Source organism: Lottia gigantea, assembly GCF_000327385.1.
Source record: "Lottia gigantea unplaced genomic scaffold LOTGIsca_33, whole genome shotgun sequence".
Classification (NCBI taxonomy): domain Eukaryota; kingdom Metazoa; phylum Mollusca; class Gastropoda; family Lottiidae; genus Lottia; species Lottia gigantea.
Genome location: NW_008709110.1, coordinates 2,351,984 through 2,368,756, shown reverse-complemented (window position 1 = coordinate 2,368,756; position 16,773 = coordinate 2,351,984). Strand labels below are relative to the sequence as shown.

The 16,773-nt window shown below is 30.8% G+C and overlaps 3 protein-coding genes across 3 annotated transcripts; 1 reads left to right on the top strand and 2 right to left on the bottom strand.

Moving 5' to 3' along the window:
• Nucleotides 1–545: 545 nt before the first annotated feature.
• On the bottom strand, nucleotides 546–3,847 carry LOTGIDRAFT_216532 (hypothetical protein). Its single transcript, XM_009058322.1, has 4 exons — nucleotides 3,709–3,847; nucleotides 2,980–3,032; nucleotides 2,688–2,791; nucleotides 546–2,462 (listed from the first exon to the last, which is right to left on the bottom strand). Exons 1-4 carry the CDS (start codon nucleotides 3,782–3,784, stop codon nucleotides 2,369–2,371), a joined length of 327 nt encoding a protein of 108 aa, XP_009056570.1. The 5' UTR covers nucleotides 3,785–3,847; the 3' UTR covers nucleotides 546–2,368.
• An 843-nt stretch (nucleotides 3,848–4,690) lies between these two features.
• LOTGIDRAFT_120154 (hypothetical protein) lies at nucleotides 4,691–7,565 on the bottom strand (the record flags this gene model as incomplete). The annotated part of the gene is made up of 9 exons (XM_009058321.1): nucleotides 4,691–4,841; nucleotides 5,034–5,165; nucleotides 5,453–5,556; nucleotides 5,781–5,899; nucleotides 6,198–6,290; nucleotides 6,518–6,650; nucleotides 6,845–6,935; nucleotides 7,053–7,141; nucleotides 7,335–7,565. 9 exons carry the CDS (start codon nucleotides 7,563–7,565, stop codon nucleotides 4,691–4,693), a joined length of 1,143 nt encoding a protein of 380 aa, XP_009056569.1.
• Nucleotides 7,566–9,137: 1,572 nt separating this feature from the next.
• Nucleotides 9,138–15,609, top strand: LOTGIDRAFT_232958 (hypothetical protein; the record flags this gene model as incomplete). The annotated part of the gene is made up of 16 exons (XM_009058320.1): nucleotides 9,138–9,263; nucleotides 9,711–9,775; nucleotides 9,909–10,014; nucleotides 10,245–10,394; nucleotides 10,511–10,582; nucleotides 10,770–10,974; nucleotides 11,285–11,411; nucleotides 11,802–11,889; nucleotides 12,049–12,143; nucleotides 12,366–12,473; nucleotides 12,768–12,906; nucleotides 13,229–13,376; nucleotides 13,567–13,622; nucleotides 14,393–14,599; nucleotides 14,864–15,388; nucleotides 15,520–15,609. The coding sequence occupies 16 exons, from the start codon at nucleotides 9,138–9,140 to the stop codon at nucleotides 15,607–15,609; spliced, it is 2,307 nt and encodes a 768-aa protein (XP_009056568.1).
• Between the last annotated feature and the right edge of the window lie 1,164 nt (nucleotides 15,610–16,773).

Sequence of the window (16,773 nt, the reverse complement as noted above, 5' to 3'; positions counted from 1 at the left end):
TAAAGACAAGTTTGCTCTTCATGTACTTGATCAAATATATTTACTTATTTTGTAATCTTAGAAGATGGACATGCATAAGTTATCTTGATATTTCTTTTCTGTCCAATATGTAAGAATATTTCAACATTGTCCAGTTGTAAATTATATGTGTTGTAAATTGAAAGTTCGAAGTTGAAGTGTCAAACTGTATTTAGTGCAATATGCTATATAATTCTTATGGTGCCAGAAAGCCTAAATCAAGTTAAAATACTAAATATTCAAAGACACTACCAAGATGCCTAAGCCTGTATTTTGTCATTTTCTGGTAAAAAGACAAGTATGATTAGTGTTCAGTTTATTTTTACTCCAAAAGTAATGAATGCTCATGTCTTTAACTTCAAACGTGTACATTTATCTTTGACTGAAATTAGTGGCTCAAATTATGTAATGAAAAAAGAATATTCCTCTTTCAAATAAATCATGTCTTTCTTGTGTTTTTTCTTCAGCTGAATGTGTATAGGCAAGTTAGGCCTGCTTCAGCTCTCAAAAACAAAAAGTACATGAATGGAATTTTTGATCTATATGATCATGAAATATTTGTAGTATGCAATTCGTAGTTTTGAAAAGCTGAAAACAAGTATGACAATTGACATTGAAACAAAATGTCTTTCTTTTTTTTAAACTTTAAATGTGTCTAACTTGCTCAATGAATTTTTACATAGTTAGTTCTCTCTCTGAACGTAAATAAAATACTCCATTATGTAGTTATAATATTTAGAAGTATATATCTCATATTTGTTACCACTGATCAAAGGAAATTTTATTTTATTTAGTAATTTAAAAATTTTTGGGGGGTTAACATACAGATGTTGTGTTTGATATTTTGATCTGATATTATGTACCCCCACCCAGTATTTATAAATAGACAAAACACATTCAAACAATTGTTTTAATATTTTATTAGAATTTTGTATTTTTGAATTTTGTTTCATACAAAATATAATATAGCGTTCAGATCTGGATTAAATTTGGTAAGCAAGTTTATCAGATTTAAACATCGGCTCGTGAGAATGTACAATATATCGTCAGCCTCCATTAAATCTCATAGTGTGCTAGTTACAGGGCAATTTAGAAGACAGTGAGTCAGTAAATGGTACCCATGATCTTGAACATTTCTGTTGAACACTTATTTTTTTTTTATAGTAGATAATAATTGTTTTACAAAGTGCCATATACTAGATCTTATATAGAGTTTATACTCATTGATTTATGGAATCAGATAAAAATAAATTGTGATTAATCAATGTTAATTTATGATTTAATTTTTGTGAAGGTGATAAATAAATATTGAATTTCTTAGGCTTGTTTTAATTCAAGAGGTAATTAACCTTTTATACTGGCTGAAGAAAAGTTTCTTACTAGTACATTGAATTATTGCCGGCACATGAGCCGTCCGATACTTTAGTTAACGATTAAAGTTTTGTCTTGAATATCAACGACTGGCACCGGCACATGAGGGGACAAAAAATCTGTTTTCCACCTTGCTGATAATCATACGCGGAGCATGCCATTGAAAGGAAAATGAATCTGATTGGATGATGACGATCTGTCTTGCAGACGATAAAACTATCAGAGACAATTATCAAATTTGTTTGATATTATAAATCCTGTCAGAAAAGCGATAATCTTGTCGTGGAAGCACGGGCACATGCAAGATTTTACTCAAGATTCAAGTCGGCAACAAAAATCTCATACTGCTTGTGTGCCCGCACCTTAAGTATAATATATACTTGTGAGATAGAAGACATACAGACATGACAAGTAGTAAAAAAAATTCAAATGCTGTAGCTCTTTTTAACATCATTTTTAACAACAGCAAGCAAGACAGGAGCTATCTTAATATAATTTAAATGATATTCAAAGAGGTGTTATAAAACAGATGAAGATAGTAAACTGTATAACACCATATCTACTCATCTGTGTCCCTATATGATTCTGGCTTTTGTGACTTCCATGGTATTTATGGAGTTGCAATGTCTTTTCCATCACACTGCATTTAAAAATATCATTTTCTAAGGTCCATTAAACATCTTTTCAAAGAGACAAGAGAGCACTAACATACATTGTTTGGTACATATACAAACAAATAATGACAATTACCAAACAAATGTATGATGAAAATGTTATGAGTTACATGCTAAGAAATATTACACATGATAAATACAAGCACATCTGCTTCAATGGTGCAAGTCATTTTTCAAAATATTTGAGGTTGCACGTTCATTATACACAAATAACAAAACATTCAGATTGGTAAAATAACATCACACTTCATCATTTTCATTCTCTCTTCACTTTCATAAATATTAAAGTCTATTTATTCATTCATTTATTCCAGCTCTTCTCTTTCCTCATTAAATAGTGCTTTACCTCTATGGTTAAATGTATAAAAGGATTGTCGATTTCCAATCATATCCCAGGTTCTGAAACAAAAATTATAAAAACAGTAAATTGTCTGTCAGAGATGAGTTTAGTGTAATAAAGTCGTTAATGATAATGATTAAGTTTACAACAAATAAATAGAAGAATGTCAATTTGCCTTACGAAGAATTCACAGAATAGTGTCAACAATAGACCATACTTGTCCTTTATCTTTCTTAGTTGCCCTGTGAATGAAGAATTTAGCATTACAACTAAACTGAACTTACTTATTTTCCATTTCAGCACTTGCTTTTATACTTTTAAATTGACCAGCAATATTAATGATTCCGTAAAATGTTATTGATAATCCAATAAGGCATTGAATCATTATCTGGAATAAATACAAAGTTATAAAAGGGTACTTTCTTAATAAAGCCCATTGTAGTCCTGCATCAATTTAAACAACTAAATGCAATATTTCTTGATGAAATAAATAATAATCAACTAATAATTCTTCTGAAGATTCATTCCTTTATTCAATGAATGACAAAAAATACACAAAAAAAATTCACAACTTACATCAAGAGGTAGCCACGTAAATTCTTTTTCAGTTAATCTCAAATATGCATGATCTGAAATTTGAAAATAAAACCCTCAAAAAATTACATTAAAACAGTGAAATACTCAAACTATTTGGTATAAGCAATTCACAGTAGGCCTTAAGCCTATTCAATTAAATCATGGTCATGTGATACAGGCAGTCTATATCAGTGAGCCCCTACTCTCTGACTGCACAATTTTCTGAATTGAATTTTGACAATCATTATCCTTGAAATACCAACCACAAAATACTAGTGAGAGTCTTTGGGTTGATGAAACTGTTAACCACTGAAAGAAATATTATTTTACAGTGGGAATTTTCAATCCGAAAGTGGATCCTTTTCACATGAATTTTCTGGGAGGAAATTGTGTCTATTTCAAATATAAAGTCACTGTGTCTCATATTTCTATGGATCCAAAGACATTCTAAGAGAAATGGCATACAATTGAAAATTTTATTTCGAAGAGAGAAAAAATTCAATTCAGAGACAGTAGGACTAATCATGTATACAAGAATATAATTAATCTTATTCCATAAGCATACCCTTTGCTCACTTAATTCCCTTACATAAAGAGAATTGCATTTAATGGTAGACAATAAAAAATACTTTCGTGTATTTTTTATCGCAAATCAATAATTTTATGGTAGCCTACCATGCCCTCGATCCAATCATAAAATATAAAGAAATAATTGACTTTCAATCTTACGTTGAGTTGCTGAGTATGCAGCATGAGCTAAGGCGATCAGACCAATACTGACGCATAATTTTGGAACGAACCCCATGTTATTTTCTAATAATTTATATCACTTGGCCAGATGACGATATTTTTGCGGCCATTAATATCGTTAGTGGGAATTTGATGACGACATTCAACAATCCATTCAAATTTATCATTAAGCATGGAGTAATAATCTCAGTTGATTGGAATGATGATTTTACCCCCATAAAGATCCCTGCAATTAAACGGAACTTATTTCTGTTTCTTCTATTATTAAATAACAATTTAGGTTGACCGGAAATTTTACGACATTCAAAGCAATTAAGCAACTGGGGACCATGATTTACAAACTCACAAGCCACAAGACTCGTTTTCGCTGTTTTGTCTAAAAACAACCGTTTACATTAGACAAGCCCTTACTTGGGAGACAGTGATTAACCTTATTGCGTTCCTCTCTAATAGAGATTTATAAATAACAGTTATTGTACCATGAGGGCAAGATAATAACTCTACCCAGATCACTTTATTTGTGACCCGGCCAGTGCTTTACATAGGAGTATCTATGAACTTCCTCACTCTCAATATTATCTTATCACCAAGTTAGATACATAATTTCATACAGTCAGATAGTTCTGCAGGTCATTAATAATTTGCTTTAACCCTTCAACCTTAATTGAATAAGGCAATATATACCACAGTATCCGTTACCATGTGACAAGGTAATACGCTTTAAGTTACATTACCCGGAGTTCACGGTATATGATATTTTATTTCATTTACACTCAAAGAAAAGAACAAGAATTCATGATAACAAGTTGTTCAAAATAAGCTGTCAAGTAGACATGAAAGTACAGAAGAGCTATGGTTTACAATGCAGATTTTTGGAAATTATGAAATGACTGATAAAGTGGGCTTTTAATATTTATTGAAGAACAAAAAGCTATTCAGATGATAAAAATATTTATTAAAACTAAGAGGCAAGCCACCATAATCCAATGCTATTATCCACTAGATCTGTGGTCTGAGACAAGTCTTCTGTATCACTATCATCACTATCACCTAACACTGGATAATGTCTCTGTCCTGATGATGTAGCTACTACAGGTAAATAGGGGTGCAAACTAAAAAAAAAATTTTTTGATAAAGATAATTTAGAGAAAAGGTCATTTGAAATACTCACTTACGAATGATAAAACCTCATGCTTAAAGCTACTGTTCAGAAATGATGGCACTCACTCTTTCCATGACACAAGGCAAGAAATTTTACAATATCTAGAATGGACTGTGAATCCAATGTGATACAAAATACAAACCTAACACCATTAACTGTATCATAATGGCCTTTGTAAGATAATATTGCTTTAGGTCGTGTATCTTCTAATTGTAAAACATCCCATACACTGATTGTACCATCATGATTACCAGATATTAAATATCTTCCAGAACTAGAAATTCAAATAGAAGTGGGAGCCTGCATTGATTATCTTGATATATTTTAAAAACTCTATAGCAGTCAGCAGATTCATAATTGAATATTTTGTTAAGCTTTTGCATACACTCCCTTTCTGTACAGGTTCAAAGAAAGACAATATGATTATCTAATCCAAAAGGAGTGAACAGAACAAACATAAAACTGATTTTGAAATTAGTGAACTTTCATGAACATTCAAGAAAATTAATTTCAGCTTCACATAGCCTTATTTGTTTCAGACTATAATTAATAAAGACTAACCTGTCGAGATCAAAATATATTCTTTGATTAGTTTCAACTTGTCTATTTACTGTAAATAAAATTTTACTGGGATTCCGTAAATCCCAACAAATTATTTCACCATCCTGAAAATAATACAATACCAGCTTACTTTTGTTATTTAACTGAAATTGACAACAGAACAGCATTTATACACAGTTCTTAAGTTTGATTGTCATTTCAAAAGAGAAACATTTGAATCCTTACCATCCTTTAGGCTACTACCTACATATTTGTATTTTAATGTATGAAAAGAGGTTATCTAGAAAAAGATAGTAGAAATTATAGCAAAGACAAGTTTGAAATATACCTTTCTGGCACCACTGTATAATTTAGTACCATCTGGTGACCATAATATATGAGTAACACCACCTTGATGTCCAGTAAAACTACAGGCTAGTTCTCCTTGAGGTTCATAATATAAAGCAACTGAAATCAGAAATTTCATTCTTTGTTAAAAAAAAATCAAAATTTCAATTGACTGAAGTTAATGATGAAAAATTTTGCGCATCTGCTCCCTCAACTGTACCCCCACTCCCATTACTGAGAAATGATTTCTATACATTTTTACACAAAAATATGTTTCAGAATGCATCCAATTAACTATATTTTCAAAATTTAGGCAAGAAAACCCCCACAGATCCTCCTTGGAAGTCAGTCTACCCCCTATTAGTAACCCCAGTTCGAGGAGACTTGCATCACCACTGATAAAATTTAAACAACTTACTTGTTCTAGAATAAGAGCCAGCAGCATATAAACTACTATCTACTGGACAAAACTTTATACATGATATTATTCCTGGTTGACCAACAGATTTCACTGAAACAAAAACATCAATGTAATGTATTGAAGATCAGAGGTCTTAAAGTATATCAATAAAAGGCTCGACCAAAAATATTGTTAACCACTAAAGGAGTAAAGTTTTGGGTTGTAATTAAAGACACAAAATACTAAAACTACTGTTACATACCTCTATGCTATGGTATTCTATTGAATGAAAACTAATGGGAGGGTAAGATTTTTCTAAAGTAACACAAGTATCATACCAAATGTTTTTCTGTTTTCAAAATTTCTTCCTGGTCTGCTGACATCAAACACTCTGATAGTTTTAGTAAAACCACAATATATCTTGTTACCTTCATTATTAAACGCTACACTGTGAGCAGCTACCATTTCATCCTATAATTACAAAGAGAAAGGAGACTTGCATCGAAATATAGATATGAGAACAAGTCCCTTATTGTCAAACCTCAATAGAGACACAGGCTGAAATAGGTCAGTTGTCTACAGAATGCACAGCCTGAACCTCTAAGTAGCCACAGTCTTCGAGTTGGGTTATATAAAAATAAGAGAATATATATATAAAAACTTACAGCCTGGTCATAAGATTTATAACTACATATTAAATCTCCAGTAAAAGCATCCCACATATGAACTGGCATACATCTACTAGTACTGATCAAACTGCAAAAACAAAGATAAAAAGATGGCAACATCAAAATCTACATTGTAAGAACCTTTCACTTTCAAGAACTAGCAACACATTATCTTCTAGTATTATCAAAATAATAATACACTCACCAGCATGATTCTGGGTCTGAGGAGTTCATTAATGGATACCAAGAATAATCATATATAGTTTCTCCAACTTTCATCTTCAAAACATTTTTCTACAATAAATAATTTGAAAATAATCAACATTACTTTTTTCATTTGTAAAAGAGTTGTCTCTTGTTCTTTAAATTACACATTCTCATAATAGGAACAGTTTAAATTTTGTTTATAAAACTATACAACAAAGTCCCTCAATACACATTTTGTGTCAAAGTACCAAAATCTATTCAAAAAGAATAAAGTTTGTACCATTTCAGGAACATCTAATAAAGAACCATCATATATCTGTGGTGGTGTATTGAATAATCTTAGTATATTATCATCACTATTAGTTAATAAACAACTTCCATCTGGTGACCATTTACATCCTTTAATAAAATTATTTTCTTTATTTTTAAAATCTTCCCAGGCTCCTGTAATCTGACCAGGTTCTTTTTCCAAATTATAGCTGATTTGATAACTGAAAATGAAAATTGGCATAAGCTGAATTTATACAGAGATACGCAATTATTATATCAAAGTTGAGAACACTATCTAGACAAAAAAAAATGTGCAGTTGAAATGTTTTGAGATTTGATTGAATTAATGAACTGAACAAAAACATTGAAATGATCACATCATTTGCATGGTGCTCTTTGAAACAGGATTCAGTGTCCATTGATTCATTTTCTTTGCATGATTATGGTGTACCTGGATAGGATGTCAAACCATGGTCAAACTACAGCTTGTTCTTAATGATGACTCCACTCGAGCTAAATATTATGTCATATTCAGAATCAGTATTCTAATCTGACCAGTATTAAATCATCAACAGTATTCTCGTTTTAATCTCAATCAGTAACAATTTAGATGATCTATTTACCAACCTATTACCTATTATCATTTTCTGCCTCTATATCATCATTTTTAACATTGTTTTCTTCTTTAGGAATCTCTTCTACAACTTGGTCTTCACTGTTTGATACTTTACTTCTTTTCGACGTATCTTCATCAACAGATTCAGAACTTAATTTCCTTTTAGAAGTTTTAATTTCAACAATTTTCAATTCCTGAGAATTTTCATCTAACATTTGGGAAGTGGTTTGTAATGATTGAGATGAAATGTGTGATTCTTGAGTAATCACTTTTCCAGAATGGTCTATAAAAGAACTATCCTGTGAAATTTTGGGAATGAAGTCAATATGAGTAGTTTCTTGTGGTGCATTAGATGTCTCTACCCTATCAATAGCTGATGAATCAACAGACGAGCTTAAGGTTTCTGAGGACTTAAGAGGATGAGAAGATTTTCCATCTGGAATTATTATATCCTCTTGACAATTATTTAAACTATTGGAAATATTTTCCAATTCTACATGCTGGTTAACTGTTTCATCAGTTTTGTCACAATCTATGGTTTTATTGGCAGTCTCAATAACACAAACAGTGACAAAAGTTGGTTTGGTAGGCCTATGTGGTTCTGGCACTTCTGGAGATTCATTGCTAGCTCCCTGAGGTTGTAAATCAGCTAAACATGTATCTATATTACCCAATAAACATTGTGTATCAATGATACTCCTATCTCCAATTGGATCATTATTACTTTCATCCATTTTGTCAGCTGCAACTGAGACTTCTAAAAGTAAATAGTTAGTTGACGAATGGAATTATAGGTTTGTAAAAAACAGACACCGTATTTCTCCATAAAGATTACGAACATTTACATATAATATTGTATATTTAGAAGGGCAGAATACGATACAGTTAATTAATGACCTTTTGCATTAAATATAAAAATGAAAACATATAAATATGTGATTTCCTCAAAAAATGCTACAAACAGTTATTGTTGGTAGCCTAAAGTTTTGGATCATAAAACTCAATGCAAACGAATAACAGTTTCGATGATCTTTATATGGTCCAAAATTTCAGAACAACTACCGTAGTACAAATTTAGGTGCTAAAAACAAAAAAACAATAAAAATATTGTTGTGAATTTATCTATATTGAGTAGATTTGAAAAATATTTAAGTTTCATTTCTTAACTTTAGCCAAAATTCATCGATGTAAACAAAGATGGCGGTGCCCATGGAGAACGTGTTGTCTGCTTTGATTCCAATTTATTTTGAAGATTCTAGCTCTCTTGAACATGTTCCAAACATTATCGGGTTTACAGATGATCACCAGTTATTTTCTTTGCAGGTTTGTGTAATATTCATGTTCATCAGAAATTTTAGCACATTATATTACTCAAGATTCAATATCACGTATTCCGAAACATCTGCCTTAACTCCAGCCTCTGATAGTGATACTTGATAGTTATCGACTGAAGTAGGGTCAAATTTTAAACATATTTGAATCCACAACCCCAAGACAATGAATGAAAATATAAAACTTGGGAGGTTTTTAATGTAATACAAACTCTAAGAATTTTCAACTAAACCAAAATATCTAAATTTTTAAATGGAAATTGCCCATGCCCATGTCTAAATTTTATCACCATACAGTCATAAATTTGAAAAAGATTAGATGGTAAAATTTTATTTACTGTCATAGTCGCCAATTACTTCTATTAAAGAAGATTCAGATTTAAACATGTAACATATTTCTACTTTGTTAAATACTATTTAAATTTGTTTTTCTCTTTAGAAAACTAGCTCTCTTCATCCAGTTATTAGTCATGTTCATAATTGTTTGAATTCTTCTAATAAAAGGTGAGAGTCTTATTTATTTTACATCTTGTTAGAACAACTATGTAAAGAGGTTGATAATGACATTTAAAATGTTTCTTCACTAATATTATTTTAAGTTGGACATTTTGTTAAAATCATCACTAACTATTTGTAGATTGGAAGGGTTATTGCTACTAGAGACGTTAGTAAAACAGTCATCAACATTAGTGTTTACAGATAATATCTACACCTGGATTAAACTTTTACTACAAATATTAAAGGTAATTATTGCTAAATATAGATTTCTTTGCTTGATTAAATTATTTTTTGGGGACAGCAATCTTGAAGACTTAAAATGTGGTGATGAAAAAGAAAATTATTAGGTTTTCAGCATGCAGTTGAAAATTTTATTTGAATGGAGAAATGAGAGAAAAAATTAGATTCTACTACGCTCAGTGAAGAGAACATTTAAAGAAGTTCAGGAATTCAATTTAAATTTTTTGTGTTTCAGTCTCCAGGAGAAACCACTTTCCACCAACAGTCCTGTAAAATATTATCAATGATAATTAAATCATCAACATCATTTAGTGAAATAAGTCGAGAAATATCAACTAATATTATACCCCAGTTATTACCAGTTCTCTTATATTCTCAACCATTGGTATGTATTATGATTGAAAATGCATTGTTCAAGTTAACAAAATTATTGATTAAACAGGTTTTGAAGACTTTCAGTTTCAAATGGTTACTCTCAAATTTTATCCATGAATATTTCAGTTTAGAGAGGAAGCTATAAGTTGTATTAAAGTTTGTGCTGAATCTTATCCAGGTCCAACTGGTAGTTTCAGGGTGAGTAAATGCTGCAATAACATTGACATTTATGCAGATATGAGCAAAGCAAGCAAACTTATTACAGAAAAACAAACTGCAGGAAATTTCTTAAATATGATTAAATTGACAATAGCTCATTTTAATGCTGTTATATTTGGTATTAAATGTATCACAATATCATTCTCAACATTTGTTAATATTTCAGAGTAAAATAGAGAAAATATTATTAATCGATCTACAAAGTGAAGTTCCTAAAACTGATTCCCCATCATGTCTAGCTATACTAGGTATCTGTGGGGGTGGGGGTAAAAATAGAATTAAACATACAGAAGGATGGTCTATACAGTTTACTAAAATATATTCCACTTTGAATAATACCATATCAATGTTATATCAGCCGCTTAATACTGGTAGGATATATTTTAACCTTCATGCTTACATTCATTGTTCTTATATCAAGTTTGAAAATACAATCCTAAATTTAATAGCTATGTGAACTCTTGACTTCACCATCCCGATCACGGTGATTTTAAAGATGGAATGTGCAATAATTGGATTCCCACAAACTCAAGAGTACATGACTTATTCATTAGATAAAACAAATTTTAATTTGACCAAGATCAGTACTACTGCCCATCTCTAAGTAATAGATTAAAATAGGGACAATTTTTTTCTGTATGATTTGGTGTTTAAGTGATTTGTAAAATAATTGTTTTACAGATGAACAATACAAGGAAAGTAATGATGGTTTTCAACTGAATATATTACCAGAAACATTATCTGAGAGAAACCATATATTATTACATAGGTTATCAATATTTACACAGGTTTTATCTTCATTATTAACGTACGTATTTCCTTCTTCTGCTACCTCTTTTTAAAAGACCTAGGTCAAGGGAGTCTTCTAGTTAAACTGGAAGTCTAGGGTTGGATTTGAACTATGGCGGATAAAGCAGATTTTTTTTTGCAGTTGTCAATAATGTAGTTTTAAGGGTCTGTAATAATTTCAGTCAGTCTGTTAAACCAAAGACTCATGTGTGTACTATAAGCTGTTCATGTAAAGAAATAAATTGAAATGGTGAATTGATGATGCCGCTTCTTTCAAATTTTATTATAAAATTTTGCATTTACAATTAATAGCACATGATAGTTAATATTTCTGCATCCAAGTATATTTTCTATAAATAGGCTAAATATTATGTTGTGTAATATAAATCCTATGTCTGATTACTTATAGAGAAGATATGACAGCAGTAGCTAAAGTACCTGTAGAAGATATCTTAAGATTTATTTGTCAATGTTTAGAAGTTAAAGGCAATATTTTGGTATGAATGAATTTTTTTTCACAAAAAATCCCACAATCAGTGCATGTGATACTTTAGTTTCATATATATCCAGTTAAACTTGTAAAGAGAAAATGATGACTTTCTTCAAATAAATTTGGAAATTCTGTAAACACATACAATTTTTTTTGTTAATTTCAGTTAAGAAGACCGACTACAGATAATTTAGTATTATTATCTATTTTACCAACAATACATAGAACCAGTTTAACTTTGTTACATAACTTAATTGTCAGGTAAGTCCTTCTGATATTTAAATGAAATCATAGTAAAATACAATCATTGCACATGAGTTCATGTTATACAGAAAGAACTACTATGTTTTACTTTTACATTGAGTTGAGACTTTGGTAGAAGTGACAAAAATTATATATTATAACACACTAGAGGTCAACATGAAAAAGTTTTCTGCTGAACTCAAATTATACAGATCTTGAATATTATTTATTTATTTTTAGTTGTGGAAATATTTTGATACCATTTTCATCAACTATAAATAAATTACTGATAGAAAGTTTAGTTTGGACTAATAATAAAACACAATATGGTCAACAGAAACGTTACAGGTATACATTATTTTTCAATAATCTCAATATCCATTGCATTTTGAAGATGATGGCATTATGTTGGCTCTTGTAGAATCTTATTTAGATTATATGTAGCTGTTGTACAGCTGGGTTGATTTGTATAATCAGGAAAGATAACTTATTCAAATCATCATATTTCGACCAGCTAAAGAACATCACAATACAACACTATAATGAATTTAGCTACACTCTTAGTCTAAACTTACATTTTGTAACTTCACAGATTAATGAAAATCTGTCAGTAAAATAAACTTTGATTGGTATTATTTGTAGTACATTAAGAAATGAAGTATATCAAACTATGTGTATATGGTTAAAGAAACTAGGTGCAGCCTGTAATATTGTAGAAGAAGAGAAAGATTTAATTCGAGAGTTGATTCATGATATAACACCACCTATAGATGTTATAAAGGTATTATCACTTATGTTTGATACCTTTATCTTCTTTGAGCATTAGTTGATTAAAGGTTAAAGCCAACACTAGGTCATCGCTGAAGCACATGCACAGGCATCAGAATTTATCTAATCTTCAGAAATTAAAAACAACAGCATCTAAGATGTCTTAATTAGAAATGAGTTCTTAATTTATGAATATTGCATTGAAAAATTTTCATTAATGTATGTTTTACTCAATTTATAAGGGTTCGGAGCAGTAGAATGTAAAACTACTTACATTATTTTCTATTGATAAATCTTTTAAGGATAATCAGGTATTTGTTTCATTTGTATTTTAGCTATCTTCTACTGGTGTACATAATGGTTTTGAACCTCCTAAAAAGAAGAAAAAAAATATGGGATATCAAGATTTAACACAGAGCATGTCATCTTATAGGAAAATAGACACCTCTGCTAATTCTGATCTGACATCAACTTGTTTGAAAGGTAGGTTCAGAAATATTTTGATTGATACAATCATATTTATTTTCCAGTGGTACTTTGCATATCGCTCAAAAGGTTTTGAAAACAGCTTGTAGGAATCAGTTCTAATATTTTTAAATTTAAATCTTTTACATTTTTTTTTTATCTATAAACATAGGGATCAATTTCTAGGTAATCTTGACATTTTTTTCAGCCTTACAGTTGTTTGTATTTTACTTTGGTTCATCTTTAAAATCTAAATCATATAAGGTAAGATATTAGACATCTTACTATGAGAAAAGACTTCAGATATCTTGGATTGTCAATGCTTGTCATATTTTTATTTTCGTTGATTGTATAATAGTGGAACAAAGATATTTATGTAAATCTAGATATGTTATGGTATTTCTGAATGTAGACAAGAGCAGTTTTATTGTTTTTATATATAAGGCAATGTAAGCTTATTAAGCCCAAAAGATAAAAATGAATCATCCTTTGATGTACATAAATCTCGATTCTTCCATGGTGAAATTGATTTAATATGAAATTATATTTTGTTTACTTGCTTAATGTCCTGTAGAGTATAGTTGGGCAAAAAGCAATTTTAGGGCACATTTTGGGTCTATTTAAAACATAATTATGAGCTGTTCACTAAGTAGTAGCTTGTATCAGGTGTCTCCAAAAAAACATCTAAAGTTAAACAGGTAGTATCTTTGTTGGAAGACTGTTGGTAGACTGATCTCTTTCAAAATTCTCACAGATAGACTTCAAGATGTCGTTGTCCAACTCTGAAAATATGAAATTCATGGAATAAAAATTGTTTAAGTACTGCCCCAAACAAAATAACATGTCAAAAAATACAATATGAAGGCAACTAACCTATTTCAACCTGTGTCCTCCCCTCCATCTCCTTCTGAAATAATGGTCAGAATGGTTGATAGACTTGCATAACAATCTTTGCTGAGCAATAATTTAGAAAATAGCAAGAAAAAGGAAGGTATTCTATACATAATACAAGTATAAAATATTGTTATTTGTAGGATATTGGTGAAACAGTTATAAGTATTATACTAGATATACAGTGTTCTCATGATAATTTACCAATACCTTATCATGATGTATTGTGTCGTAAAAGATTATATGGTGTATTAAAATCTTGTATTATGTCACCACATTCTAATACACCATCCTTATTACAATGTGCTGTTAAAATATTTGCTGTTGGACAGAGAGATATGAGTATAAAGGTAAAAAAAATTGTTTGTTTGCTTGTTTTTCAGATCACTTAAATGGGAAGTGTTTTGAATGAAGTAGTGAATGCTATTATCTTGTTATCATATTCATTTTGTGACCTTGTTGATATTAAACTTAACCTGAAAACTCCAGATTTCAATTTTGAATTTCGTCAATTTCGAATTTATTATGAATACACACTTTGTGGAGGTCTGAAGAGAATCCTAAGTTTTCACATTTCAATTTAAACTAATATATATATGTGTAATGTATTTCAGGTTTCCACATTTTGTAAAGAATGTTCAGCTATATGTGAATGTTTATATCATCCAAGAGCTCCTTGTATCATGGGACCAAATATAGCTACATCAACACTTAACTTTGATAGACAAGTTCAGCAGAACACTGAGGATTCATCATCAACAGATGTTACACCATTCATCAAGGTGGACAAACAGCAATCTGTCAAACGTTTATCTCTCTCTCGTTCTCAAATAGAACGCACATCATTAGGGCCAGTAGAAGAACAAGTTGTTATGATGGAAACTGTAGTGAAGGAATCAATTATAGAAGGGAATTTAGAGTCTGATAATGATGACAATAATGATGATGATGATGAAGAAGATTTGGAAGAACTAGAGGTAGATCCAGCTGATGATATGAAGTCCAGTTTGTCACTACCTACAGAGATTCAATTGAACTCATCTACTGTAGTTATTGAAACTGAGACAACAGTTAAAACTCAGTCCTCAGAAGAGAAAAAAGATTCATTAAAGTCAGCAACAATATCAACTTCTCAACAGGTTAGTCAGTTTATTATTTGATCAAATATTAATAGTAACTGTTAGAGCATCAGAGCACTAGTGGGTATTGAAAATAAAGTATCAAGTATTGATAGTACCCATAAACTGTTTTTGAACGTCAATGATTACAGGGAATATTTTGTCTTGTCTACTTTAAGAGTAAAGATGTAGATGATATGGTGATGTGTTTTGTTGATGCTGACCCAGATGAAAAAGAATAAAATAAATATACAATTTTCTTTTGTGATTTATTATTACTAGTTGCCATCTTACTGTCCTCGGTAATCCATAATACTTCACTAAATAAAACTGCCAAACCATTAAGACTATGTTTAGGACCAAAAAAGCAGTGCTTTTATTAATTAATACAAAACTGAACCATTAATGAGTCAATCAATATATTGCCCGATATTCTACAATGTCCCTATGTCCCTCACTGGTCTTTAATGGACTCATTAATGTTTCATAGATACCAAAATCTATACAAAATTTGGATATTAAATGGTGAAAATTCTTAAAGGGGACTGGAGCAACTCCATTAAGTAGGATATTTTATGTCTGGCTATAATATATAAACGCGCCGATATTCCCTCCGTATATCACGTCTGAGGAACGGTTAAGGCCACATGTATTGGGCTACTGTTCGCTGAGCTGAACCATACGGAATTATTGTGTTAACAAACTAGCAGACAGGTTGCACAATGATAGTTTTGGAGTTTTTAATTGAACTGTTAAATTAGCAGAAGGTATTTTCAAGAAAATATATAGCTATTGAATTCCCAACCATCTATAAATTCTCTCTGAAATTAGTCCTGCAGGCACATATAGTAACTAGGATAGACACGCAAAGTATGAAAAACTTTTAGTGTAAACATACCATAGCCTCTGACATTTGAACTGTTTTTGCGCAAATTCCAATGCTGGTAATTCTTAATTACCACTGAAACTTTGATGAAATGAAAAATGAAATGGACGGGCAACACCACCGTGCAATGAGTAAAATGGAAATTAGTCTACTCTTTCGATTTCCAGATGCGAGGGATCTTTATCTTTAACGTGCACAGCTCGTAGCATACGGGGTCTCGGTTTATTGTCCCATCCGAACGACTAGACGCTCTTTCCATTCCATCCCCTCCAACCTGCATCACTGACGGGGGTAAACTGGGTTGAAAATCGAATATAGTATCTCGACCTATATCGGGATTTAATCAGTGAGACTCCCCCATTACTTTGATAAATACTACTCATCAATATTGGAAATATTCAATAGGCACCATTCCTGCATTCAAGTGAAAATAAAATCAAACATTAAAACAATCCAACAATAACTGTATGTTATATGAGCGCGAAATGGCACCTATCCAATATGAATGAGTGCAAATCTG